General features: G+C 40.7%; 1 protein-coding gene across 3 annotated transcripts in view; it reads right to left on the bottom strand.

The window, feature by feature from the left end:
* Positions 1 to 957: 957 nt before the first annotated feature.
* The window catches only part of LOC137975148 (glutathione hydrolase 1 proenzyme-like), a 29295-nt gene continuing 2369 nt past the window's right edge, over positions 958 to 27883 (bottom strand). For 2 of the 3 annotated variants that reach the window (XM_068822226.1, XM_068822228.1), the window contains exons 2-8: positions 12164 to 12651; positions 11141 to 11339; positions 9732 to 10036; positions 7135 to 7271; positions 6344 to 6534; positions 3181 to 3421; positions 958 to 1604 (exon numbers count right to left, since the gene is read on the bottom strand). In XM_068822226.1, coding sequence (XP_068678327.1) covers positions 1338 to 1604; positions 3181 to 3421; positions 6344 to 6534; positions 7135 to 7271; positions 9732 to 10036; positions 11141 to 11339; positions 12164 to 12651 — 1828 coding nt within the window. In that variant the 3' untranslated portion in view covers positions 958 to 1337. Of the gene's footprint in view, positions 1605 to 3180; positions 3422 to 6343; positions 6535 to 7134; positions 7272 to 9731; positions 10037 to 11140; positions 11340 to 12163; positions 12652 to 18681; positions 18830 to 27883 lie in introns of those variants that run through there. The other variant, XM_068822227.1, reaches the window with a different exon arrangement.

Here is a 27883-nt window from a genome sequence, read left to right as displayed (position 1 = left end):
GGAGGAGTACCGGGAGAAAAACCCCTCGGAGCAGGGGCCCGTTTCTCGAAAGTCCCGAAACTTTACGGGCCATTTTCGGGTGTCACAATTCCGTTTGTATCTCAAGAACGGAATAGATTTAAGTCGTCAAACGACACAGTTATTTTTCTTTCTATTACCTTGAAAACACGTTAAAAGGTCGGCTTTCTAAAACAAGCGTTGGCAGTTTCGCAAATAGCTTTTCGGGCCCGAAATGTTTTCGGGGCTTTCGAGAAACGGGCCCCAGAGTAGAGAACCAACAAAGTTAACATACATGTGACGCCAAGTCTGGCAAACGAACACGGGAGGCGGGGGCTCTCACCACTAAGGCCCTCCCAGGGGGGATCCTTGTTCCCTTTAAATATTTGCTTGGGTTCCCTTGTTTCCCCAAATTACTTTCAAACTCGTTCCCAGCTTTTTGGTCCCTAAAATTGGTCAAAATTGTTTTTGTTCCCTTTTTCCCTAAAATATTTTGATATTGCTCCCCTGTTCTCCAGTTCAAATTAGCCATGTTCTATTATTCCCCAAAACCCCTGGGAGGGCCTCACCACTGCGCCAGCCCCGCTTCCAGGGCTACGTTTATATTGCTTCCGAGATATTCGCTCAAATACTCAACCAGGAGCCCATCTGGAGCGTGCAACTTCCATACAGCGTCTGTGAAACGGCGTTTTCACAAGTAGGTTTATTTTTAGACTAGCCCTTCCCGCGAATTAGGTCAAAAGACAAAGGCAGTTCCGGTTCTGTGACCCTATGACGTCAGCTTAATTTCTTGTAATTGGTCATCGGGCTCCTGTGGGAGTCTCATAAATCGGTCTGTGAAAACGCCGTTACACGAACACAGTAGAGTTGTAGGCTCCGGGTCATGGGTTCCAGACTCAACCAAAAAAGCGGCTCATTTAAAGTACACTTTCTCTTGAGGAACCACTGCATACTGCGCTCTTGTGAGTCACTGTGCTTTACTGCAGTATTTAAGTCTTAATAATGCAAACACATATAGTGAGATATAGCGAAGAGATTTTAAAGAAGCTTAAGTCCTTATAATACAGCTGACTCTCTTCCTAGAGAAGATAAGAATAATACACGCATAAAACGGTGTCGAAAGTAAAAATGCGAGCGAAGCGAATGTTGCACCATTTTGTAATGTTAGATGAGTAATACGAGTAAATGACTTTTGTTTCAATTAAGGAAAAATAACCCCTTTTACCATGTGCAATCTGTTCACTTGGATAGCCTGCAACACGAAAAGCTTTCTAAAAGCGCACACAGGATGCGTGTATCAACAGAGGCATCCAAATATCCAAAGAAAACACAAATCTTCATCAGTACCCCGCGGCCCATCCGCTTTTTCTGGGGTCGGACTTGCCCGTCAGAGAGCCATCCGGGTTCCTAGCTGTAGCTTGTACGACAGCATACCCACTGATATTCCTCACTTCGTGCCCAAGCCTCTGTAATCCTCCTTGGATAGCCAAGAGGATTGGGTAATCTTTATCGATGCGAATGTACATTGGCAAGAGCTGATGGTGGAGCCTGGGCTCTACCACTGCTTGTGGCAAAGTTCGGCCGAACCAAAGGTAGTTCATCGTAACCTTGAAAGAAGAATTGAACGGTCAAAAAACATTTTGAAACTTGTTGTGTTTCGTTTGTCATCTGGGAAGTGTTGGGAAAATCATGCAACGTCTATCTTTTTACCGGGGGAAGGGTCGCTGGGGCATTGCCGAAGGGGACGGGGATACATGCAAAATAGCTCTCATGCGTGATGACGTCTGACTAGTTAATTTCACCCCCAAGCGCCGAATTCGAAAATCAAACTTGTATATTTTAGCATGCGCAAAATCCCAAAGGAGCAAACTTGTTAAGAAATCCCACGTGCAAAGAGTACTGCATATCCAGATGACGTAAATAATTTTTATGCAAGCGAGGCTTGGTGTTGAATTTTAAGCACACGCCGTAATCATGCATGAGGCCTCTTGACCAATCCCCATAGGGGCTTTTCAGGATCATTGAAACAACAGAACAATAACAACAACTGTTAAGAATCCAAGTGCAGCCGAGAAGTTGAACTACCAGGATCAAATTCAACGAGTGTTCAGAACGGGTCTTGAACCAGGGATCTCCGGATCACAAGGCAAGCGCCCTAACAACTCTCCGACTTGTATGGTGTATTGTTTACTAGCAAAACATGAATAGACAATAGCTAAATGTCCTTGGTTAGCTCTTTTTTAAAAGCAGGCCATACGCTGGAAAACAATGACGTGTTATTTTGTCTTGGAAATAGTCTTTGGTTCCGGGAATGAATTGCTATGCTTAAGGTTACTGTCAACCTTCAGGGGTGTCTTTCGAAAAATCGCTCTTGTTGTCGTTGATTTTTAAAGAAACCCAAGAAAACTATATATCACTTGAAAGGTAATAAAATGAAGTATTTGAAAACGTCTTTAACTTTCACGTTTATTATTTCAGAAAGCGCTCGCAACCGCTCAAACGCAAAACTGACCTTGTCTGCTCCGCTGAATTGATAACCCTTGCGTTAACGCGGACCTCCGAACAAACTGCACTATATAACTCAGGAGATAATAAGCTAACAAACTGTGTGAGGCTAATTTCAAAACGCTAAATGGCTTTCTCCTGGCGTCCAAGTGCGTGGCGTGCATACAAAAAAATTCTTTTGGATAATTTATTAGGGACGTCATTGAAGTGGCTGATGAGAGGTTGTGGCAGTGGCTTAGATCGAGCTGGGTATTTGGGGAAGAGAACAGAGGGGTATGTTTTTGCTGCTCAGGAGCAGGCTTTGCGAACGATTGAGAATGAGGATGTAGATGCGAAATGTAGGGTGTGTGGCAAGGAGGTGGAGTCGGTTGGGCATGTGGCGAGTGGCTGTACTGATTTGACACAGAGGGAGTAAATACGTTGGTACTGGGTTGTTGGAGTGTGATGACTGCTTAGTTGTAGGGTTTTAAAAGATCTTGGGATTAAAGATGTGTTGGGAGGAATGCAGGCCTCCGCAGTCATTGGGAAGAAAAGACTTATGAATTATATGAGACAGTATGAATTCTGTCGCTGGCTCCAGAAATTTTTGTTGCCCTCAGATAAAGCTACAATTACAAGACACGAATAGTAAGTTTTCAGTGATCAGAATAACTATTTACAACATCCTAAACATCTTACCAAGGAAATGGCAGTAGTTATCTTGGTTCCACCAGAAGCTCCAATAACTAAGCGGGCCACTCCATCGTCGTCCAAAAATATCGTCGGCGCTGTGGAAGACTGAGGCCGTTTTCCAGGATAAATCATATTAGACTCCGATGGTAGGACGCCGTAGGCGTTCAACAAACCTGGAGTTGAAAAGTCGTCCATTTCATTGTTGTATATTATGCCAGTACGGTTTGAACGATATCTTGCTCCAAAACTGGCGAGAGAAATCAATATTATCTTAAACAAATTGAAACTGACAAGCGTCACACAAAGTTAAAAGTGATTGGCTACTTCGGAGTTCCCGTGAGAGGGAAACGTCTTCCTTTTGCAGGAAAGGTAGTTTTCACTGATATGAAAAGAAGAACATATTGCAATCATTGGGACATTGTAGAACAGTTTATTGGTTTGGAAAACAGTCTAACAGTGTGGAGTAATCTCTATTTACAGTGCGACGCGCCTTACCGTGGCCACCCAACAAACGTTCACATTTGACAACTACGTGTAAGTACGTCAACTCAAACAACCCATTGAACGGTGTTCAACTTACAACCGTGCGAACTTTGCAAGGAGGGGTGACTGTCAATCACGTTCGCACACCCTGATTGGCGTATAAGTTTTAAAAAACTTTTAGGTGGCCACGGTAAGGCGCGTCGCATTGTAATAAGGTGCAATCTGCCTTGGTTCTGTAGGACCGATCGGATCCCTTTAGTTAACACAAGAGATTCATAATTTAAGGGTCAATCCAAAATGCGCTTCTGTATCACCAATAAATGTGGGCGAAGCCTTTGAATGGCTGGTAAAAGCAATATATATTAATCATTATTGCCCCCAATGGGGCATAGGGCCGCAACAATGTCCCTTTTCCATCGGGTCTTGTCTTTCGCAATTGCCCGTGCCTCTCCCCATGACAAACCCATCTCACTAAGTTCAGTTTCCACTGTCTTCCTCCAGGTAGTTTTGGGTCTTCCCCTTTTTCTTTTGCCTGCAGGTGTCCACCTAAGGGCAACCTTGGGTATTCTCTCTGACGACATTCGTAAGACATGTCTCAGCCATCTAAGCCGGCGTTTCTTGATTTCAAGATCCATACTTGTGCACTTGTGCACTCAGTCTTCTGGTACAGGTCATTGCTGGAAATTTTGTTGGGTCAGAAGATGTTGCAGATCCTTCGCAGACAGCTGTTGTGAAAAACATTGACTTTATTTATGTCCCTCTTGACAATTCTCCAGCATTCAGAGCCGTATAGTAGCACAGATTTAACGTTACTGTTGTAGATGCGCACTTTAGTCTGAAGGCTTTACTGCTTAGACTTCCGGATGCTGCTAAGTCTACTAAATGCACACCTGGCTTTGTTAAGCCTAGCCATGATGTCCTTCTGGGCACTGTTGTCTGTACTGATCACACTCCCGAGATAAGTGAACTCTTCAGTATGTTCCAACGGCTCTCCATCGATGTTGATTGGCCTTGATGCGTCAGAGTTGACACACATAATTTTGAATTTCTTTTTGCCGATGATCAGTCCCGTTTACTTGGCATTTGTATTGAGATCGTCTGATTTCTCCTGAAGATGGGTAGGTGTTGAAGAAAGGATGGCAATATCATCAGCAAAATCAAGGTCTTGAAGGTGAGAGAAGATAGTCCACTGTATTCCACGAGAGCGCAGGGAACTTGCTTGGCGCATCACCCAGTCGATAGTAACAAGGATGAGAAGAGGCGAGAGTATGCAGCCCTGGCGCACTCCCGATTTTACTGGAAATGCTTCTGTAATGGTGTTTCCAAGGATGATACTACATTCGAAGTTGTCGTAGAACATCTTGATATAACGTTGATAATCTTGGGTGGTAATCCATATGCTTGAAGGATCTTCCATAGACTCTCTCGGTGCACGCTATCGAATGCCTTTTGGAAATCGATAAAGTTAATGCAAAGAGATGTGTTCCCTTCGAGAGACTGTTCCAGGATATTTCGTAAAGCAAAGAGCTGATCCATACAACCTCGTCCTCTTCTAAACCCAGCCTGTTCCTCTCTGAGTGTCGAATCGATAGCGTTTAAGCAGTAACCTGCTTAAATCAATGCGCTTAAGCAGTAACCTGCAAAATATCTTACTTGGTACAGAGAGTACGGTAATTCCCCTCCAATTATCACAGTTGCCGAGATCGCCTTTCTTTGGAAGCGTGAATATAAGGCCTTTGGTCCAGTCATTAGGAATAACTTCTTGTTCCCAAATCTTTGAGAAGAGGTCCGTTAATAACCTAGATGCTGTATTAATGTCCGCTTTAAACAGCTCAGCTTGAAGTAAATCAATTCCTGGGGCTTTTCCGTTTTTCATGTTTTCAATTGCCAAGCGAACCTCTGCTATGCCTGGGGGGGAGGGGGGGGGGGGAGTGCCTATATCAAGATATGATTCAGAAGGTGGTGGATCTGCTGGTTCCTCTGGGTTTGGCCGGTTAACTACTTCTTCAAAGTGTTGCACCCACCTAGCAGCTTGCTCCCTTTCTGTTGTTATCATCTGTCACTGCTTGTCTTTTACTGGCATGCAGTGATTGGTGATGTTGCCACAAAGCTGCTTAGTGATCTTGTAAACTGTTCCAAAATCTTTCTTCTCTGCTGCTTCTTCAGCAGTGGTAAAAACAATAACATTCACAAAAACACTGGTTTAGATATGACTACCTGCACGAAGGAGGCAGGGATAGAGCAGAGGTGATAGACCTCGCCTCCCACCGGTGTGTCCCGGGTTCGATTCCCTGACTTTATGTCGTATGTGGGTTGAGTTTGTTGACTCTCTATGATTTCAGTGTTTTCTGTACGGTGTCACCAGTTAGTGCCTAAGCGCTAAATACAGTTGACATTAAAATTAATAAAGCTCAATATTGTTGTTGTTATTAGTATTAGTATAAGTATTAGTATTAGTATTAGTATTAGTATTAGTATTAGTATTAGTATTAGTATTAGTATTAGTATTAGTATTAGTATTAGTATTAGTATTAGTATTAGTATTAGTATTAGTATTAGTATTAGTATCAGTATCAGTATCAGTATTAATATTAATATAAGTATTAGTATTAGTGTTAGTATTGGTATTGGTGTGAGTGTTCGTGTTAGTCGTAGTGTGTTAGTGTGTTAGTGTAACTATACTTACAACAGGTTAATCGTTGTGGTCGCTGAAACAGCGTCGCCGTTTTCTGCGATGACTGACAAATGCGAGGTTCCCTGTTGGCTGGCGTTGTAATAATAATCGCCGTAATGTTTATAATCCGAGAAGGTCGTGTTGTCCAGAATCTTAAGTCGTATGGCTTCTGCAAAATCTGGGTCGGTCATGTTTTTTACGATCTATAAGATAGTATTGGAATTTATCACTAATAACAATGTAACAGACCTCGCGATCAAGGGTCCTTTCAGGAACAATGAAACAAACAAATGCAAGCGAGAAAAGATCTTCTCTTGAAGAAAGCAAAGCATTTGCTATTTGCAAGCTCAAATAGTTTAGATATAACCACCTGCAGGATGGTGGCAGGCATGGCGCAGTGCTGAGACCCCTCGCCTCCGGCCAATGTGGCCCGGGTTTGACATGGCGTCATTTGTGGCTTGAGTTTGTTGCTTCTCTACTCTACCCATAGGGGTTTTGTTTTTCTACGGGTACTCTGGCTTTAAAAGCCTCGCATTTAATAGCGTTGCAAATTAGCATTCCTTTGTAACCGTGCTTCAGCATTGTTCTGTCGATTCGCAGGAGTCAGTGGTCGAGGGTGACGTCAACCCAAACAACAATCTCACAACGTCATACTCGTTCCATTCTCCCCACAGCTTTTAGAGTGCTAAAGCAATCTGTTTAATTCGTCTTATGAAGGCAACGTTACAGCTGACCTTGAAATATATCTGAGGGCATAGAATAGGAGTCAGCAGATACCGTCTTTAGGTAGACCTCTCACTTACCTCAGTGACATCAGCAAAGTCTTGGTCTCCCAGCAAAGCTCTGTAAGCGTAGGCAAATTTGAAGGCCTCTACAATCCTGTGGTACGTCAGGATAGACTTTTCAGTTCCATTACGGTCCGATGATGTGAAGTTGTAACCTGAAAGAATCATCATGCGTGCTTGTTAGGTTGAAAACGGAACTATCTCTTTGAAGTGCCTGTTTATGGTGGTCGCCCGGAAGAAATCTTACTTTCCTGACCTTTTTCTCATAAGTGTAGTTGCACTTGATAAGAGTCTGGTCTTGCAAGGGCAATGACAGCTTTTAAACTGTCATTGCCCTTGCGAGACCAGACTCTTACTCATGTTTTAAAAAACGTGTTTGTATTCATTGAAAAATCCTTTAGTATTGACATCTTCACTTGACGAAACCACTGTGTTTAGCGTGATGTTAAAAATGTTTCAAAGGTCTAACGTGATAGTTGGAAAAATTCCTAAAATGTAACACGAATTGTAGGAAACGTACTGCAAAAAATCTGTTTTTTTCTCTGGCCGACAAAGAATTAGTATGGGTAATCAAATAGTGACGAGTGAAATTAGGGAATAATTTCAAGCGCGTTTTGTTCAAATTCAAATAATTTATTTGATTCAACGCGAGTGAAATTATTCCCTAATTTCACGCGTATGTCACAAGTGATTACCAATTAATATCATGGGTGACAAATTACTCCTTAATTTTCAAACCTGGACGCCATTTTGGCACTAGAGGGAAAGTTGCCATGGCAACATTGTAATTTCACATTCAAAATTATAAATTAACGCCCTAAATTTCGCGCAAAAATTAAAGGAGTAATTTGTCACCCATGTTATTATAGGAGATAACAAGAGGCAGTCCGCGTTATGCTATGTAATTTTTAAACAAATAATCCGGCCCCGCTAATCACACTTCATTCCAGTCCTAGGCCCTGAATTGCGAACGGTTCAGTTCAACGAGAGCAAGTATTTAGCGATTATTTCGTCTTGCTCATGTTGTACAATACGAGCGAACTATCCTGTAACTGGATGGGTACGAAAGGTTTTAAAGTAAAAATAGACAACGAATAGAAAATAAATGGTTCATTGTTATATGCTCACGTTGTCGCCAAAACCCAAGAATTGGTGATTTCACGTTGTTGTGCGTTTTGGGTGCGTTGCAAAGGACGTAATGGTAAAGTAATTTGAGAGAATGATGAATGGTATATGAACTGCGGATATGAAATCAAGTGAACCTATGATCTTCGCAGTTATGAAAGCAATTTTTGCAATTGCGTAGAGAAGCCTGACAAATTCAGGACTTCAACGGGGTTTGAACCCGTGACCTCGCGATTCCGGTGCGACGCTCTAACCAACTGAGCTATGAAGCCACTGACGTTGGGAGCTGGTCATTTGTGGGTTCTAATGATCCCGTGAGGAATGAATCAAGAGCGTCGCACCGGAATCGCGAGGTCACGGGTTCAAACCCCGTTGAAGTCCTGAATTTTTCAGGCTTCTCTACGCAATTGCAAAAATTGCGTTCATAACTGCGAAGATCATAGCTTCACTTGATTTCATATCGGCAGTTCATATATGATTCATTTCATATATCATTCATCATTGATTCATTCCTCACGGGATCATTAGAACACACAAATGACCAGCTCCCAACGTCAGTGGCTTCATAGCTCAGTTGGTTAGAGCGTCGCACCGGAATCGCGAGGTCACGAGTTCAAACCCCGTTGAAGTCCTGAATTTGTCAATTGCAAAAATTGCGTTTATAACTGCGAAGATCATAGCTTCACTTAATTTGAGAGAATTTGGCATTATTTTGCTCATTTTCCAACTTTTGTAAACCAATGACCCTCAATATGACGTCGTCATGCCACGCCCATTGTCACGTGACCAATAAAAGAAAACTCTAAATTTGTCTACGTGCTACACAATTAGAGTCTTTAATCAGTGGTTTGATAATTCGTATTCGTTTTTGCATCCAGCCAAGCATGGTTTTCTTTTTATTTTGAAAAATGCTCTTTTTAAAGCGATAAACGATACTGAAATACCCAGAACATTTTCAAAAAAGATGATTTGAAAAAATCAATGCTTAGCTATATTCTGTATTTGGGGGTGAAACGTGTCATATAAAAAAAATAATTCAATTTAAAGACCGTCGGAAATTTAGCTTTTTCTAAAACCGGAAGTCAGTTCGTTTACGCATGCGCAGTTGATCTGCAAGCGAGCGCGAGAAAGGGCGAGGAAAAACCTTCGATGCAAACAGTAGTTTGTGCGGTGATTTGTGCTAGTGAGTAGGTTTTCTGGCCAGCTCACGATATGATGACGTCATTCACCGCAAGTAACATTTCACTTCCTTAGCAACGCGCGAAAAATCCGTCTGTGGGCCCTCAAGAAATGAAGACGGCTACTGGAAACGACAACGGCACATTGGTTGAAAGAGGATAAATAATCGTGCTGCACGTGCGGCCCGCATTTTAGCACAGCACATATTTTTGCGGTACTGTGCTTAGCAACGACGTGAACTCGCCAAATTTGAGTTTTAGTCGACAACGCGAGCGTACAACACAACAAAAGTTTTGAGCTGTATTGTTTACCTTTTAAGATATTGAGAATCAAACTTAGCACTACTCCACTGCCGGGCGGAGGAGTAGAGAAAAATGAATAATTTCCCATTTTGCCTTCCACTGGTCGCTTAAATTTGGCTCTGTAGTTCCTCATGTCTTCCACTGTAAAAATTCCGCCACCATCTTGAATATCCTGCACAACATCCCTGGCCAAGTCTCCATTATAAAAATCATCTGGGTTGTCACGGATTCGCTCCAAGGTTCTGGCAAATTTGGGCATGTGCAACATTTCTCCCAGTTTTTTCAATTCACCGTCTTCGTTAAAGAGAAGTTCCCTGAAAAGAAAAAAAAAAAACAGCTGTAGTTTGATCAAGTTATGTAACTACCACGGTAGAATTTACGAAATGAAAGCTTCTGTAGTGTCGTTTGCATCGCGGAGCCATGCCTATTGTTGAGACCTATAAATAGGGTTTGACATTAGGTCTCTTTTTTTCTAATAAATCTCCTTTCATTTCTTTTTTTCACACGAGACTAGGCTCTAATCATTCCTGTTTCGGCGAATTGGCGTCACGTGAGTTTGTTGGTTCTCTACTCTGCTCCGACAGCTAGATTCTCCGGGTACTCCGGTTTTCCACTCACCTAAAAAACGAACCTACGATTTGATATGCGTTTATTTTATTTGATAAAATACAACAATACAATCAATACAACCGTTTATTTACCCACATAGCGTCTAGTGAGCTAAAACGCTCGTTCAAAATACGAACGTGCTAACATTAAATACCTTTGAAATATATAGAAACTGAAACGGCACTGTCTGCAGTTAGATATATAGATTTGGCTTTCATGTCCAAATTGAGCACTCTACTAGGATGAGTCATTGCCGCTAGCAATGAACAAAACGCCTTACGCGTCTTAGCGCTGCAGATCATTTTAGCATATGCCTTCTTCAGTTGCCCTGATATATGATCGTTAAAGGTTAACATTTAATTTTATCCAGTGTAATCCCAAGAATTTTTATGAATTCTTGGGTCCCTACATTAATACCGTTAAGATCAACGTCGTATTTATACGAACATGGCCCCAAGGGCAGTGCCTGGGTCTTATCATTGTTAAGAAGGAGATGATTCTGATCAAACCAGGATGACAAGAAACTAAGCTCAGAGTTCACAATAAACTGCATCAGAGTAATAACCTGTAATATCGTCTGCGTATAGCCTTAAAGACATATGAGGAAAGAAAACGTTTTTAAACGTTTTCGTTCCGCATATGTCTTTAAGGCTCTAAAAATCGCCAATAAAAATGTTATTAAATTAGTAAAGGGCCGGGAACCTTGAGATTTAGTGTCTCAGAGCTAAAGGCTTAGGTTTGATACACATGCGTGGATGAAGCCTAACATTACCTTAAAAGACTAAACCCTTTTCAAAATAAAAACTTACCTAAAACCAGGATTATTTTTAAGTAGTGGCTTAACACTCTTTCGCGTAGCCGCATAATGAGCCGAGTAGCCGAATGGAAATCCGTTCTTGGCCATGTCAATGGAAGGCTGCACCAGATCCTTCCACGCCATTTTGCCATACTTTTTCCAGGCTTCGTGAAATCCTTTAACTTCGCCAGGCACTCCCGAAGCTGTCGCACCTGTTTTAACAGGATAACATAATAAATTTAGGCAAGCCTAAAAGCGGAACTCCTCAATTATTATTGATTTATGTTTTTGTTTTCAGATAATTTTATAACTAGTCTCCTTCCCGATGGAACAGTCCGGCCTGCTCATTACTATAAATTAGTCTATTTTCCTTTGCTCTTTCCTGCTCTTTCACCATTCTTCGTCAACATGATTCAGTCTTGCTCTGCTCGTCACGTGTCTCGTTGTTTATCACTGACATTTCGCCTGTTTTCTCGTGCTCTCAGTCGCTCTCTTTCGCGTTGAGCATGACGTAATTTACTCGTCTTCTGCTTACTGTTTTGTCGCTCGCTTTCTCTTCTTTCCCCGTTGTACGACATATTGAAAAAATACTTTGCTTGTATCTTCGATGTCTTCAAAATGTTTGCTAGTTTCACTAAAATGCAGTGTCAAATGCGGTACGCTTGCCATGCAACCAAGTTCCCGCCAAAAAACGCAGGTTCCAGCTGAGCGACATTTCGCGAACTCGCTTACACGGAAAATTGAACTTACGGACGGGCGCCACTATCTTGAATAATTGCGACGTGTCGTGGTTGCCGTATTGTTTGAAAAACAGGGCAACCACGACAGGTCAGTATTATTCAAGATGGCGGCGCCCGGGAAATTTGAAAACCAAAACAGGCGTTTTGGAATTTTATTTATTGCTGATACAAACGCTTTCATCAGGAAAACTGGAAACAATGTTTATTGTTATGTTCTGAGGTTAAAGTTTTTTCTTGTCTTAGTGGAGGGTCTTTTTAAAAGGAAACGTAAGTAAACACAATTCTTCGTAACTCACCAACTCTTGAATTCATTTTGCCTCCAACGAACATTGTTCTATTGGCCTTGCCAGGTGCCTCTTCTCGAAAATCTATCACCTCCACGAAATTCGTACTTTTATTGTACACCACCATAAATCCCCCACCACCGATGCCAGCCGAATGCATATTGTAAACTCCGATGCAAAACAGGGCGGCAATAGCTGAATCCACAGCTGTCCCCCCTTTTTTTAAGATTTCCCGACCTATTTCCGAACATGGTCCTGCATCGGACGCAACTACAGCGTGCTGGTACGGGCCGTCAGCTCCGGGGGGTCCAGTCGGAGGAAGCTTTATCGTAGGTTGCGGGCCGTCAGTTCCGGGGGGTCCAGTCGGAGGAAGCTTTATCGTAGGTTGCGGAGTTGGGGCTGGCTTTTCTTTGGTTAAAATGAGCACTAACGCAATGATGAGGGCTAGCACTACCACAGCCACCACAACTGCAATGATGATCACTTTCCTTTTACTTATTCTAAAAATGAAGATTGCAGAAATATAGTGTTAAGCAAGAAAAGTGAAGTTAGTTGAGTATCACATGTTTTGCTTCAATGTTCGAATTAGTAATAATTAAGGGTGCGTTTGATTGACCTCATTCCGGAATAGGAATACATGGAATAGAAGTCAGAAATTGTTCGTTTTTACGGAGATTCACATTAAAATTGTCAAACACCGGCTAAAATGCTATTTTAAACATATCTTTATCATCCTTGTTGCTTCAAAACACCAGACGTACCGTTTTAAATCATCACTCCGCGTATTCTTATTCTGGAATAGGGTCAATCGAACGCACTCCAAGTGTCAAGTGTATGGGCTGTCACTTTCTGAACTGAATGTGTATCCTCTCAGTTCCTAGGATTTTCTTTCGCGCTCGTACTGAGTCCCATAATGTTAATGGCTAGAAATATTACACCCATTAAACGCCAGGAAGGGGAGATGGGATGGCAAATAGTTTAGTGTTCCAATCTAAAGTTCCTTTATACTGACGTAACATTACAGCCTGGTTTTTGGGGAATTGGAAATCAAGTATACCAGCGCATCTAAAATGAAAAAAGAAAGTTGCTAAATTTTTTAAAACTTTTACTGCTGTATTTCACCTCTGAAAATTATCGCTTTGGTTGTGGAAACGTTGGAATTAGAAACAAAAATCCGTTTCAGAACTACATTTACCAAACTATGCCTAACAATATCGTGAATTTTATAGTTTTTGATCACCGGGCTCCGATTACAAGTCTGTGTTCAGACGCGTCACAGATAGCTAACAAATCGGGCCCAAAGAATCGGGTGAATACCGCAAGAACTTTATAATTCTCTTCCGGTTTAGGAATAGGCGAGATTGTGAAAGAAGCTTGTTTACTCCAGAAAACAGGTGTTCCGTGGAAGGTGAGAAGGGCCTTCGATCCAGCGCATACAGTAGTCTGGACTCTACTTTAGTTCGACAATTTCTAAACGTTTAATAATAATAACAATAATGATAATGATAATGATAATGATAATGATAATGATAATGATAATAGTAATAATAATAATAATAATAATAAAGAGAAACTTTATTCAAGTGTCGACTGCATTAAACGCTGGAGCACTAATTTGGGACACAGTACAGAAATCAAATTAGGGGCGCGTTCTTTTGGGACCATTCCGGAATGGAAATACACCGAATAGACGGTAATCGTGTTCTTTTGGAACAAGTTTCGCAGATGCGTTCTTTTTGGGAATTGGTATTCCGTGCATTCTGTTCTTCGTAAACCGGAATAAAAACAACTGGAATAGCCCCAAAAGAATGCGCCCTACATAAAATCAACAAGTTTATTTTTTTGAGGAAATTTGAAAGCCGGAGGAGCAGAGTAGAGAACTAACAAAGTAACTTAACCCACACGTGAAGCCATGTTGTTGGGAGGCGAGTGCTTTCATCACTGGGCCATCCCTGTTCCCTTCTCATTTGATACTATTATGGTAAAGACGAGGCCCCGCCCCTTGGCGCGGCATGGCAACCTACAATCTTTGACAAAACGCTCGGGAAAGATTCCTGCTTAAACATAATTTGACATGCACTCACAAACATAGTCATCTGTTCTCCTCAATACCAATGTTCATATTGTCCAAAATACGTGCAAGCCATTGGCCGTTTCTAAACCAACATTGGATTAGGGGGAGGGGGTAAACTGTAAGGAGAATTAAGTCTTTAATCCCACAGACAAATTAATTAGGAAATTAATTAGCATTTACAGTGATGCGTCCTATTTTCCAAACGAGTTTTTCCAAGATCGTAGTTACTTGAAGGGAAAATCAAGGATCCGTAACTTATGGTACAGATAGAGAAAACGAGGTTAGTAAGATATTCATTATATCTTTGCGGTAATAAGACGCGCGGGAAAAGAAACCATTCGAGGTCAAACGGAACGTTCAACTACCACATATGATCGGCGTGCGTCAAAATCCGAAAAACAAATAAATCTTATTCTTGGTTCTCACGTGACGTCATCAAAACTAAAAAATAAGGAATTATCAATCCTTTTGAGATTTTGAGATTGCTAGTTATTAGAACAGCTGAAGACTTATCTTTTTACAAATTTTCAGTTTGATAGGACATGAACCTTTGAGAAGCTGTTTGAATATTCATGTTCTTTCATCTCTTTGATTCTTGTCATTATTTGTTGAATGGTTTTAGTGGTGGTGTGACAGTGAAAACCGGCAATTGCTTCTTCGAAATACTTGCTTGCAAGATTCAAACAGTTATTTCACATAAACAACACGAAAAACTTTCAAAAAAATGTTGCATCAAAATCTCTTATTTAGCAGGCCGTGCAGAGAGCGGGTCGTACTGTATGTAGTATACCACATAAACATAGCGCGGTTTTCAATTGAGTGTAGAAAGTAATTAGCAAATTGCTTTGGTTTATGATTACTTCACTCAGTGATTGGTTCAAAGTTCTCGCGCCATTTTTTCAACCAATCAGAACTGAAACCAAAACCAATCGTTGCTCGCGCGTGCACATTTTCCCGCTCTTTATGTCGGCTACGTGTAATTACTTCGAGTTTTGATTGGCTTACTGGATTGTCTGCGTCCTTTTTGATTGGACAAAGTAATTACTTTGGTTTTGGTTTTGCGACACTCGATTGACACGAAATGCAGTCGCGTTTATACGATTTCCTAAACTAATTTGATAATTTCGACAAGTTTATAAGAAGGCTAAGCACTCTCCATTGCATGCGCATTATGATGCAAGGAAGATGTTTTTGTGACATTCGTACTGCTTTCAGCTCAGCCAGGCCATGCATTATGCCTGGTATATCCAATAGTGACTTTACTTTTACTTTACCTATATACTACAGAGGACAGACCACAACACCGGAAAACCCGTGCCCTGCTCTTTCCGAAGAGTGCGTGGGTTCCTTTACGTCCCACTGGGTTATGTTGAGACGGGACGTAACCGTTTGCAAAAAAATGTCATCACAAAGGAAGCACTTTCTCCACGGTTATTTAAAGCCTCTGAGTGTTGGTCCGGGGCGGAGTTCATACAGAGCACAATAGCTTTAAGCTATTGTTTGATATAAACTTCTCTGGATCAAAATCGGCGCCAGGTTAAAACTTGTCTTACATTAATGAATACAATAATACTCTCAAGGTAAATGCTTAAATTGGCTTTACTTAAATTTACTCTACTTAAACTCGGCTCCCGGACAGTGAAAATGGCTCCCGGACAGGCCCCCAATTTCTGTTACGGTAACTAATTACCAACAGAAAGATAATAACCTCGCTATTTCCACGAAACGCAATTTATTTAACTGTAAACAACGGGAGACAACTTAACTCGAGATAGCGACTACTCTAAGTACAATCTCACTACAATTTACTGGATACTTCTCTACGCCTATCTGACCACAGGCAAAGTACAGTCCTTCTCTTTGACGTCTATTGTTTATTTCTATATATGGTGATTTGGTCTGACATGGCGTTTTTGTCCCGCGACCTTCCTCACAGTAGTCCGATGCCCAACCAACTGAGCCTACCGGTCAGCGGTATCTATTGTTCCCAATACTCAATAAGATGGTCATCAATATAAACTCGTAATAATTGTTTGATATAGTTTTTCAGTTCAATGTTATTTTCATTTACCTTGTATTAGATCTAGGTGATGATGCATATTAAATATTCAGGAGAACAGGTTCTCTTTGGTGCCTTGTGAGTCGATCTAGCTATCTGCCATCACAATCCGCCAACTAGTAAGCAGACCTCGAACAATGCAATGTCATTAACACTTAAACTTGCATTTCTGATTCATTAACACGAGAGAAGAAGGCATTATGCTATTTATAAATCGAATTCAAAAGGTAAAATAACTTGTCAAACTTATTTAAATCTCCATTTTAAATTAAGCCTTTAACAGCTTTAGCTTTGATAACGAGCAAGTTATTATTATAGCCATCAAAAACTGATAAATTCTTGGGTAGATCTCAAACACGCCTTGTAGGCTAAACTTCAGAACACCCCGCCACTTATTTGTATTTCATTGAATAAGAATAGGCTCTATTGTATTAAGTCTCGTTCTTCAAAAGATGCCGCATAGCGGAAACAATAGTGGTTAGCTGTGGCGGGGTATTCTGAAGTTGCTCCATACACTATCAATATTCAGTACTTTCTTCTCGGTTGACAGATTAGAAAACGATAACCTTGTGCTAATGAGGTAAAAAAATGTAAACAATGATCTCCCTATTGTATGACCTCTTTCTGGAGCGGGCTTAACGGGCCAATGAAATCACGAAATACATAGTGAAAAAGTGTTGGGCCATTTTTTTACCGCCTGACATTATAAAATTTTTCATCTCATACATCGACCTAAAGAAATAGCCTAAAATTTCATACTACAGTACTTGCAATATTTACTTTTCCCACGAATATTTAGCGCATGAGTAGAGTTAACAGTAAATGAGTAGAGTTGACAGTAAGTGAATTTTGAACAATGTGAGGTTGTAATTAGGTTTGGACATGTTGGATGCGTCATTGTTTAGATGAAATTTATCCCAAAAAGAAAGCTATGAAACGTCGTAAGATTTTTTTTACATAGAATTTAACGGGGAAGCGGTCTCAAAATGATTCATCCATAAAAGTTTAGACATATGTAGACTGGCGTTTTTGTGCGGCTATGCACCGGGCCAGCCATGCAAAACTAAAACGTCTAATACCGAGTCAAAACATGACACTTTTAAAGAGAAATATGCCCTTCAAGTCGAATCATTTTGCAACAAGTTCTGCTGTTTACAAGCTGGCGCAGTGGTGGGACACTCTCGCTTGGTTTTTTCCAACGTTTGCTCCGAGAGATTTTCTCCGGGTACTGATAGCGCGCTCCAAACCGGGGGTCCCCTCTCCTCAGAAACTAACAACGTTGATTTGATTTGAGTTAATTTGAGTTGGTTCTTCATGTAGACTGTTAATTTACATTTTTTTTTTGTTTTTTTTTTTTCAAAGGTAACCTCGTTTCGCTTTAATTAAAATGGTGGGTAAGGACTTCTGAAGTTAACTAAGATCGGTGAGATGATCACAAGAATCTCTTCCTTAACAATTCGAAATCGGCGATAGTCAAGTTAAACTGAAACACTTCAATCGAGGATCCATAGTTTCTGGAAAGGAGTGTTTCCTATACAATCAACAGCTGGTCATGCACCTCAAATCAGGACTCACCTGAACGCAAAGACTCCAGGATTAGATTAACTGAAAATGTGTGACTTGTTGGTGAAATTAGTGGAAATTAGCATATGAAAGTGAACTGTACGTAAGCTAACGCAGTTTTTAAGGGCTAATTAATTTGTGCTTGATGTGGGTTTTCGATAAGTTGCTTGGAACTTCGATGAATCAAACTTAATCCTTTGCCACTGATTTTGTTACTGAAAATCAACGAAGGGGAGCGGATTTTAACACTGAAAACCGATTTTCGCATCGGGCCGATTTGTGAGTTTATGCCGGGCTCAAGATGTAATAGTAAGTTAGTTTTAATTTCCTGACGTACAATTAATTTGGAATGCAAAACTTGAAGTAATAAAACTAATATGAATGATAACTTAAAGATGGCGAAGCCCAGGAAATCTCCTATACGAAGATTTAAGAGTACATTAAACTTTAATAATTTCCCACCCGCGCAATAACGAAAGGAATTGGCAGGCAGGAATTGATGTCAAGACTAGATTTTTAAGGCCTTCCTTTCGGTTAATAACCGTACTAATATAAAGTCATCTTAACCTGCCTCATAAGAGTTTTAAGAAAAATATACCCATCCATAATCATCTAGGCAAAAGATGACTTTGTCTTTTGCGCTGCTCTCGGCAAATTAAAAATATGATACGCGCCAAGTCATACTGGTTTGCAAAACTCTTGTTGCCAAAGAGGCGTGTGCAAAAAGAGTAACTGTATTTAAGTGAAACTAGCTCCTAATATTCCCAAGATCAGCTGTTTTCCAGAATTATGATTACTTACTACTTTTATCAGTATGTTGAAATTTGCTCTCACCTCCTGCTGGGGGTAAATGTGACTTTAGAATACGAACCTTTCTTCATATTAGGCTTTCAATCGGTGCTAGACACAACTCTTAATTCCTCGTTCTTAATGCTGCAGCCGTTTCTTTCCGGAAAATGTCTAGCGAACAACAAATTCCCTCCGGCTTTAGGAGTACACTGGAGTAAATTTGTACCCACGCTTCAGTTCACACGACTCAATTTTAAAAGCGTCTAGCGACGAAAACAATTAAGGACAAAAAATACACGCTTCGCGGGGACCAGCATGGCGCAGTGGCCTGGAAAACAATCCCTTGCCCCCATGTGGCTCGAGTTCGATTCCCAGACCCGGTGTCATATGTGTGTTAAGTTTGTTGGTTCTCCACTCTGTTTCGAGAGTTTTCTCCGGGAACTGCGGCTTTCCCCTCTCCTTTTGAAAACCAATCTACCATTTGATATGAGTTAAAGTTCATTGTTACCGAAATAGTTAGTGACTTGATAAATTATGAAGTGTAAAATGTAAATGAAAGCACTGCGAGGAAGAAAGAGCGCAAACTGAGCACGTACATAAGAAACAAAAGTCAAATTATCTCGACAAAACAGCAACAACAATTTTATTTCAGTTCCTAAAAAGTAAACGTTTACAGCATTTATTATTTATTTATTGGTAAAGCCAGACAGGCATTTACATCGCTGAAACCAATTTGGAGTTCTAAAAGGATTTCTCTTAAGACCAAACTAAGACTCTTTAATTCAAACGTAAAGACAGTGCTTCTTTATGGCTCTGAAAGCTGGAAAACGACTCAGGAAATGGTTAAAAAGCTGAGGGTCTTTATCCATAAGTGCCTGCGCATTATACTAGGCATAAGGTGGCCACAAAAAATATCCAACCTGGAAGTGCGAAACATCTGTAAACAAGAGGACATTATGGTGGACATAACCCGCAGGAAATGGACATGGATTGGGCATGTATTAAGAAAGGACTCTGGCGATGTTGCTAAAGAAAGTTTGTTCTGGACACCAGAGGGGAAAAGACAACGGGGAAGGCCAAGAATAACTTGGCGAAGGTCAGCGGAGAAAGAACTCAAGTCCAGTCACCTGACCTGGAGTGAAATTCGAACGGTGGCACAAGACCGCTCCCGCTGGAGAGAGACCGTAGAGGCCTTATGCGTCCCATGGCGCAAAAAGGACTGATGATGATGAAAATGTAAATGAAAGCACTGCGAGGAAGAAAGAGCGCAAACTGAGCACGTACATAAGAAACAAAAGTCAAATTATCTCGACAAAACAGCAACAACAATTTTATTTCAGTTCCCAAAAAGTAAACGTTTACAGCATTTATTGTAAAGTACAAGACAAGAACAAGGCCCTGTTTCCCTCAGAGGGAAAAGGATTAGATGATGATGAAGAGCGCCAGACCATTTAGAATAGTACAAGGAGGGATTACGTTTTTGGAAACGTTGGCCGTCTAGCACTTACATTTGAACAGACTTAACTGATTAGAGTGTAATGTGAAGTGTTAAGTATCTACCCCATATGAACCCATATCTACCCCTTGTGTGGGCTCATTTCCATCAGTAGGGCTAACGCTCACATGGTTCATATGGTGTAGATACTTAGCACTTCACATTACACTCTAATCAGTTAAGTGCATTTAGAATAGTAGCAGAGCTAAATTATAAATCGAGCTAAAAGTCTCAAAATACAAGAAAGGTATTTGCAGACCTTTACTGACAACTTCGGAATAAGGTGGAATCTACGTAGTGTATTTCGGAAGGTAACAAGCATTTAACCATAAGTCGATGATGGATTTCTGACAACAGAAGGACTGAATTCACCAATCAGAATGTTTAATAAAACAAATAATCTCACTAAACGGCACCAAAAATCGAAGTTACGGAAATTTGGTCCCCAAGTCCTTAATTAAAACGGACAACTTGCACGTATTGAATGACAAGTTTGTTAGTCCTGTCGATTATTGCTGAATGCAAATTTGTCATTCAGTTCAGTCTCGGTATGCATGTCCAACAAAACATGAACAAAGGTGTCCGTTCCGATTTTCAACGCTCGTCTACTGTGCTGTATCAACGTCATTATTAGCATTTTAGTTGGTTTTATCGGTTCAGTGTTCTTGTCAGACATACGCTTTCGAGTAAACTCGAGTAGGCTCGGTTGATAGTCCTTCTTCTTTGGGATGTAAGGACTTTCTAGCCTTATCACTGTCCGTAATGAGTTCGTAGAGTCTTGTTAAATAGAGCGACTTTCGTATGACCTTGAAAAAGTATACGCAATTTGTTTCATGGACCAAGGAAACTCCTGATATGGGCAGTAAACAGTTCGATTACTATTCACATTACTGCATTTCAAATGACGTCAAAGTAAACTGCCATCACCTCCCAGAAAGTTCTATGGAGAAATGTTCGTTTATTTTTGTTCGATAAGCCATTAAATGTTTTGCATGCATTTTTGTTTACGCTATGTTTTTACGTTTATTTTTCAAGGTCATATAAACGTCGCTCTATTTATCTCTGTTCAACATACATCCAGTCAACTTGTAAAGAACGGGAATTTCTAAACCCACGCCAGCTTCTCTGTTTACTCTCAAGTTTCCATAGATTCTCTCCTATGATTAACTAGTTCCAAAAACGGAGACACCAATTTTGATAATCCTAACGGAATATGTCCAACAACTCTCCCACAGTCTTCTATCATGGCCAGAGTGAATGGATCTTTCGTGTTTTCCGATTCACGCTGACGCACTAGAGTCGTGTTCAGAACATTCCGCACTCAGTAGATTCAGGACAAGCTACCGAGAAGTTATTGAGAGCGCGCGCCACATAGAACTGTTTTTTTTTTCTTTTATAGCGCGGCAAGTTTACACTCGCAAACGAGTTTTCTAGCCTCGCAGATAAAGGTAGCGAGAAGTAGGCGCTAGATAGGTACCTGACTAAAACTAATGAATAAAGGGGGTTGTTTCTAAAGAAACTGTAGTGCTGCGTCGGTGGGGAAGTAGTACACAAAAATTTGGTTTTATCAAAGGAGTTGATAATCAAGTGAAGCTATGATACTCGCAGTTATGAACGCAATTTTTGCAATTGCGTCGAGAAGCCAGAAAAATTCAGGACTTCAACGGGGTTTGAATCCGTGACCTCGCGATACCGGGGCGACGCTCTAACCAACTGAGCTGTGAAGCCACTGACGTTGGGAGCTGGTCATTTGTGGGTTCTAATGTTCCCGTGAGGAATGAATCAATGATGAAATGATATATGAAATGGATCATATATGAACTTCAGATATGAAATCAAGTGAAGCTATGATCCATATATATATATATATATATGATCCATTTCATATATCATTTCATCATTGATTCATTCCTCACGGGAACATTAGAACCCACAAACGACCAGCTTCCAATGTCAGTGGCTTCATAGCTCAGTTGGTTAGAGCGTCGCACCGGTATCGCGAGGTCACGGGTTCAAACCCCGTTGAAGTCCTGAATTTTTCAGGCTTCTCTACGCAATTGCAAAAATTGCGTTCATAACTGCGAGGATCATAGCTTCACTTGATTTCATATCCGCAGTTCATATATGATCCATTTCATATATCATTTCATCAATAGCTACGCTATTGGTAGTAACATGGCAACGTGAAAAACAGGAATACATTAGTTAAATGAAAAGTGTTCGTTAATACCGTGAGGATAAAGGGTGCCGATTTGGAAGATGAATTTTTGTTCCAGATTCTCGCGGCTTTCCGTCGTACCTTGATGTAGCGAAAGGCCGCAGATAGTCATGTGTTGTTTAGAGTGGTAGGGAGATTAAAATGACGAGCGACTGGCTTGGATGCATCTATGCCATTCTTCTCAACATCGCAAAGGTGTTCGCGGAAACGGTCGCCTAGTCGTCTTCTAAGTCTCGCCAATGTATAATTTATTACATAACGTACAGGTTATGCAATAAATGACATTTGCGGAGGTACATGTGAAACGATCGGTGATCTTCACAGATCGCTTAGGTCCCGTTATTTTTCTAGTGTTAAGAGTGAAAGGACAAGTTTTCCATCGTGAGCGCGAGCATTTGAAGCACGTTAATTTTGAGTGCGCTTCTAACTAAAAAGTTGCCTACGTTTTTGTCGCGTTTGAATGAAATTAGTGGAGGTTGCGAAAAGATTCTACCAGTCTCGGGATCATTTTGGAGTAATTAAAAATTATTAAGAATGATACTTTTGACTGCGTGATTATGAGGATGGAAAGTGAGGGTGAATGGAATTATGTCATTCTTATCCTTTTGTGACGTTTGTAGTGCTGACTGTCGATCAAATTGTTGGGCACGATGATGGCCCGCTTTGACCACAGAGACAGGAGAGCCACGTTTTTAAACTCTGGTCGGAGTCATCACTACATAGACATCGAAGTCTAAGAAATTGAGAATAAGGAATGGAGTTCTTGACATGTGATGGATGTGACGATGAATACAACAAATAAGTGTGAGAATCTGTAGGTTTGTAGTGCACACTGGTACATAAACCGTTGTCACTGATAGAAACATTGATATCTAGGAAAGCCAATGAAGTTTCCGAAAATTCCCAGGTATATTTAAGAGCCGGGTGAAAGGAATTAACGGAGGTTATAAATTGATCGAGTTCTTCTCTGCTGGATGAAATAGCGCCGATGCAGTCGTCAATGTAGCGGACGTAGAGTTCAGGTTTGATGTCGTTGTACTGATTAATTAATTGGTATTCAACATATCTTACAAAAAGATTGGCATAGCTAGGTCCCATTCTTGTGCCCATCGCTACACCATTAATTTGTTTGTAATAGCTGCCGGCGAATGAAAAACACTGAAGCGTTAAAACTAGTTTGGCAAGGCGGAGTAGCGTTTCCGAGCTTGGTTCTTTGACAGTACGTTGATCGAAAAAGTGTTTAAGTGCTCGAAGACCTTCGCTATTGGGAATGACTGTGTTTAGAGATGTAATGTCCATGGTGAAAATAAGTTTGTCTTGGCCGGAGAAATTGAAATCACGAAAAAATTTGTAGTGGCTGTGTACTGTCTTTAATGTATGATGGCAAAGATTTGACGATAGGCGTCATAATTCTGTCTAAGTAGCTAGAAATGAGTTCGGTAGGGCAACTACAGGCAGAAACGATAGGGCGACCTGGGTTGTTCGGTTTCACGTTAAATTCACAAATCTTTTTGTAGGATGTGTTGTTAATGAGTAATGTCTAGAAAAAGTTCCTCTAAATTAAGAAAACTTTTCCCCAGGAATTCGAGAATAATTCCCGTTTTGTCCAATTCCCTCTTAAAATGTGACAAGAGCACTTTGAAATTGCCTCTTTCGTGACATGGAGAGCGCCATCTTGGATATGACGTGTTATGACGTAGGAATAGTCAACAAACGTGTTCGACCTTACCAAGTTCTTCGATCCCCGATCACTTTCTCAATGTTGTGTGACCTTTCCGCTTCGAGAAAATCAAATGTACGATAAACTATGGTAACCGGTCTTGTGGTTCAATAGCTAGGCCATGTAGGCCATAAGTGCAACAGAAACTCAAGTCACTTAATACTTATAGATTTTCTAGTCAATCAAACTATGCGGCAAAAATCAGAGCAAATGTAAATAAGACAAAAACCTTGAAAATGCGACAAAGATATATTCGACCAGCGTACCTTTTTCAATTTCTTTCTTCAGCGACAGCCGTCTTCGATGCTTCAGCAAACGTATTTGTTTGCTTTCACACGGGGAAGCGTTTAATTACTGGGTTGCCGTATGGCAATCCAGTCGGAAAATGGGTAGATTATTTTTTTTTTTTTGTTTTCCGTGTCGGTAAATGTCTTGCCTGTCACTTCCCTGCTAAGTGGTGTCTTTGTGCATAGAGCCTTCTGAAGGTATTTTCTTAGGATAGAGAGGGTAGTGGAAATGCGTAGACTTAGACCTGCGTAGACCTGTTGGAAGCGTGCTTGAGTTTCAACAAAATGAGGCCCAAAATCAGTGAAAAATTGTGACGCAGATGAATAATAAAGTAGCTGCTATTTCCAAAATGATGGAATTACCTGGAGATAAATAACGTTGTACGCGTCTTGGAGAGTAAATTTTGACTTTGCATAAACAAGAGTTGGGCGATTGTGATCTTTGTTTTGACTTCGCTCATTTCATTGTCAAACTTTGTAACACTTGACAGAAAAAGAAACTTACAAAAACCCGGTACAGTATGTTGCCCAGTTTCCGGCCATTTTAGTTTGTAACGCCCTAACTTCTTGTTTATGCACGGAACCTTTCTCATTTTTCTACAAGAGACAGTTCATTTACTTACCTTTAAAATATACGGAGATCGGCTGCCCACCACAAGTACTAAAGAAATTATGCCATTTTTTGCAAAACTAGTAAGTTGCCCAGTTTCCGGCCAGCGAGTCCAGTTTCCGGCCATCAATAGAAAGCAGAAATTTCATTCAATGCGCTCGACTAAACGGACTTCCAAGGCTATCTCGATGTGGCTTAGCGACTGTACTTTATGGGATTAGAGCAAAATGGTTACTTTGGGGTGTATGGTAGGGCATAGATAGCTGCTAACTATGGGTAGGGTATAACCTTGACGAAGCCCGCGCGATATTCTGGGAAGAGGCACGGGCAATTAACACAGCACATCTGAGTTAATATGTACCTCATTACGCGATGCTTGCTTAAGGACGTTCGCGCTAATTGTTTGTGCGCAACCTAACTGCGCAGGTAACGCGACTGTAATATGTCACGCATTACTTCGAGCATTAGTGAAGTTGAGGGTTGAAAACCTTTGCAGAAACCGTGGACGATAAGTCTTGCACAGCGTTGGATAAGAGAAGATCGTGATCAGTCCAAATTGATTAAAAATATTTAGGAGAGTCAAGTAGACTACTGCATGACTGATGTTCGCGTTGTTTTTATCAGTCTTGCACTAGTCTACTTGACTTTCATAAATATTGTTCAAGCATTAGTTAAAGTAACATGGCGACAAAAACGCCGGGGAAAAATTCCAGGCCGGCAAAAGAATGGCACATTTATTTCCGAATCATCATGAAACGTTGAAGAGAAGTGAGCGGGAGGATGGAAAAGCTCTGGAAAAGGTAGCTGCTGATCGAGTAGTGCCTGAGAGTTTGGAAAACTCGAGGACGAACCGTTGCGTAAATTTAATGGGGCTGTTTCTTTTTTTAATGTTTTTATTACCCTACGAACTTAACTTCAAAACGAATGTATGTTTTTGAAGTTCTTTTCCTTTACTTTCGTGAAAATAGAGCAGTATTTTTGTCCTCGTCGGCTTGAATAGCGGACCTGCGTGGAAAAAACCAGCGATTAAATTTCACAAAAACCACTCCAGAAGACGAGAATGACGGCAATGGAGAAATATTATACAAAACACTAACCAAATGAAGATGACGACTGCTTAGAACTTCGTTGCTGTGCTCTAGAAAGCTTTGTTTTGGGGTAAAAACCTTTCATCCCTTCGACGATCGATCCTCTCCTGGGTTCCAGTCCTTCCCCGACAGGTCACGCAAAAACGTGACAAACGAAGTTTTCCAAGAGCTTCGTAAAATCACATCGATTTTACTCCCTTGGATCATCGGTGACCCCTATTTTTTTAATCATGAATCACTTACTCTACTTACTATCTACAAAATATGATAAAATGAAAAAAATCTCACCGTAAGAAGTTGTCTTTTTTTTAAATTTTCTTTCCTCGTGCCATCGAATTCCGGTAGTGGTTGCAACCGATAGAGGTTACGAAAACGCTCGTCCAGGATGAACGCTACTGTTTACGACATCCCTAGCGGCATGAAATTATCTTAAAATCCCACCCCTAAAAACTTATGCACGGAAACCTTCACTCTAACAGTTTATTTTTAGGATTTTCGATGGATGAGCAGATGAGGCTACCTTTCGTTATTATGACAGATTTATCGAAATTAAGGCATTTTTCGACTGTCATTTTCTCCGAAACAAAGTCGGTGACCCCCAATTATTTTTTTATTTTTGGAGTAAGTACTTTATGACCTAACTCTAGGCGAGAAATGAAGGAAATCTCACCGTAGGAAGATTTTGGCGCGAACAAATATGTACATTTCATTAATTTCTCGAGTAGTAAGTTATAAAATTTCATTAATTCAAATAAGTTTTAAACAATCTATCTGTGAGTGCAGATCAGTGGCCGGAAACTGGCGTAGTATGCGAAAATCTTAGCTAGGATTTAGACTTCTGACGTTCGCAAACAGCTAAGTTCTAGCTTATGATGACAGGTCCCTTAATTACTTCCATCTTCAATGTAAATTCTTTCAAAAAATTATCAAGGTCCGTGAACTATTTCCTATTAAACGAGTTATTTATTTACGTACCGTAGCTTCGCTGTGCAATGAAAAGGCCAAAAATTCACTCACCTGAACAAAATCTCTTCTTGTTCGCTCGTTTCTCAACCAAAAAGCCCGCCTAAACCATCAGTTGATAGCGGAGATGTTCGTTTTTTCCAACGGATCGCTTCGGAGGACGAAGAGTTAAAATCCCATCGAAAATAACCGAGTTTACCTTCTTTTGGCCGGAAACTGGTACCGGCCGGTAACTGAGCAACACACTGTATCTTGCCATTATTTGACACAGATACTTCACTGTTTGGCGAGTAAACATGCCGCGGTAACTTAATCACGGCGCCCGCTGAATTCCGGCATGTCACTTTCAATTTTGCGATTTATTTGAACGTAGCAAAAATCTCCCAAAATGTTTGTCGCTGATCGTAACTTTTTATATTCTATATTCATGGTTCAAAATTAATGTTGTTTTCATGTCGTAAATATTTTATTCTCGATCGACCGTTCCGGAAACTTCCTTCTGCTCTTTCTAAAAACTGTGTATCAATGGTTATTTGCTTTTGCATCAATCTTTGTTTTGAATAAAGCAAGCTAACAAGATCTGTACCTTGCTGAGTTCGCATTTGTTAGCGTTAATAGTATTTTCGGTCAGATGCTTGTGTTTAATGAGCGGTTTATTGTTTTGGTCTCCCATCCTGACACTAACCCCGCTCGAAAGGGCTTAATTTCAGTGAATTTTATTATTGCGAAGAAGTCAGATGCTCAGAGGGCACACTTGTGGTGTAAAGAAGTTGTGAGGGAACTTGAAAATTATCAACATGTCAGCCCAGAAGCCGATGTTTCTTGCTTCTCTTTTATTTGTTATTCTTCGGAGACTGGAATGCTGT

The sequence above is a fragment of the Montipora foliosa genome, chromosome 11, assembly GCF_036669935.1.
Source record: "Montipora foliosa isolate CH-2021 chromosome 11, ASM3666993v2, whole genome shotgun sequence".
NCBI classification, from domain to species: domain Eukaryota; kingdom Metazoa; phylum Cnidaria; class Anthozoa; order Scleractinia; family Acroporidae; genus Montipora; species Montipora foliosa.
The sequence above is the reverse complement of the archived record's forward strand: the minus strand, read 5'-3'. Positions and strand labels throughout refer to the sequence as shown.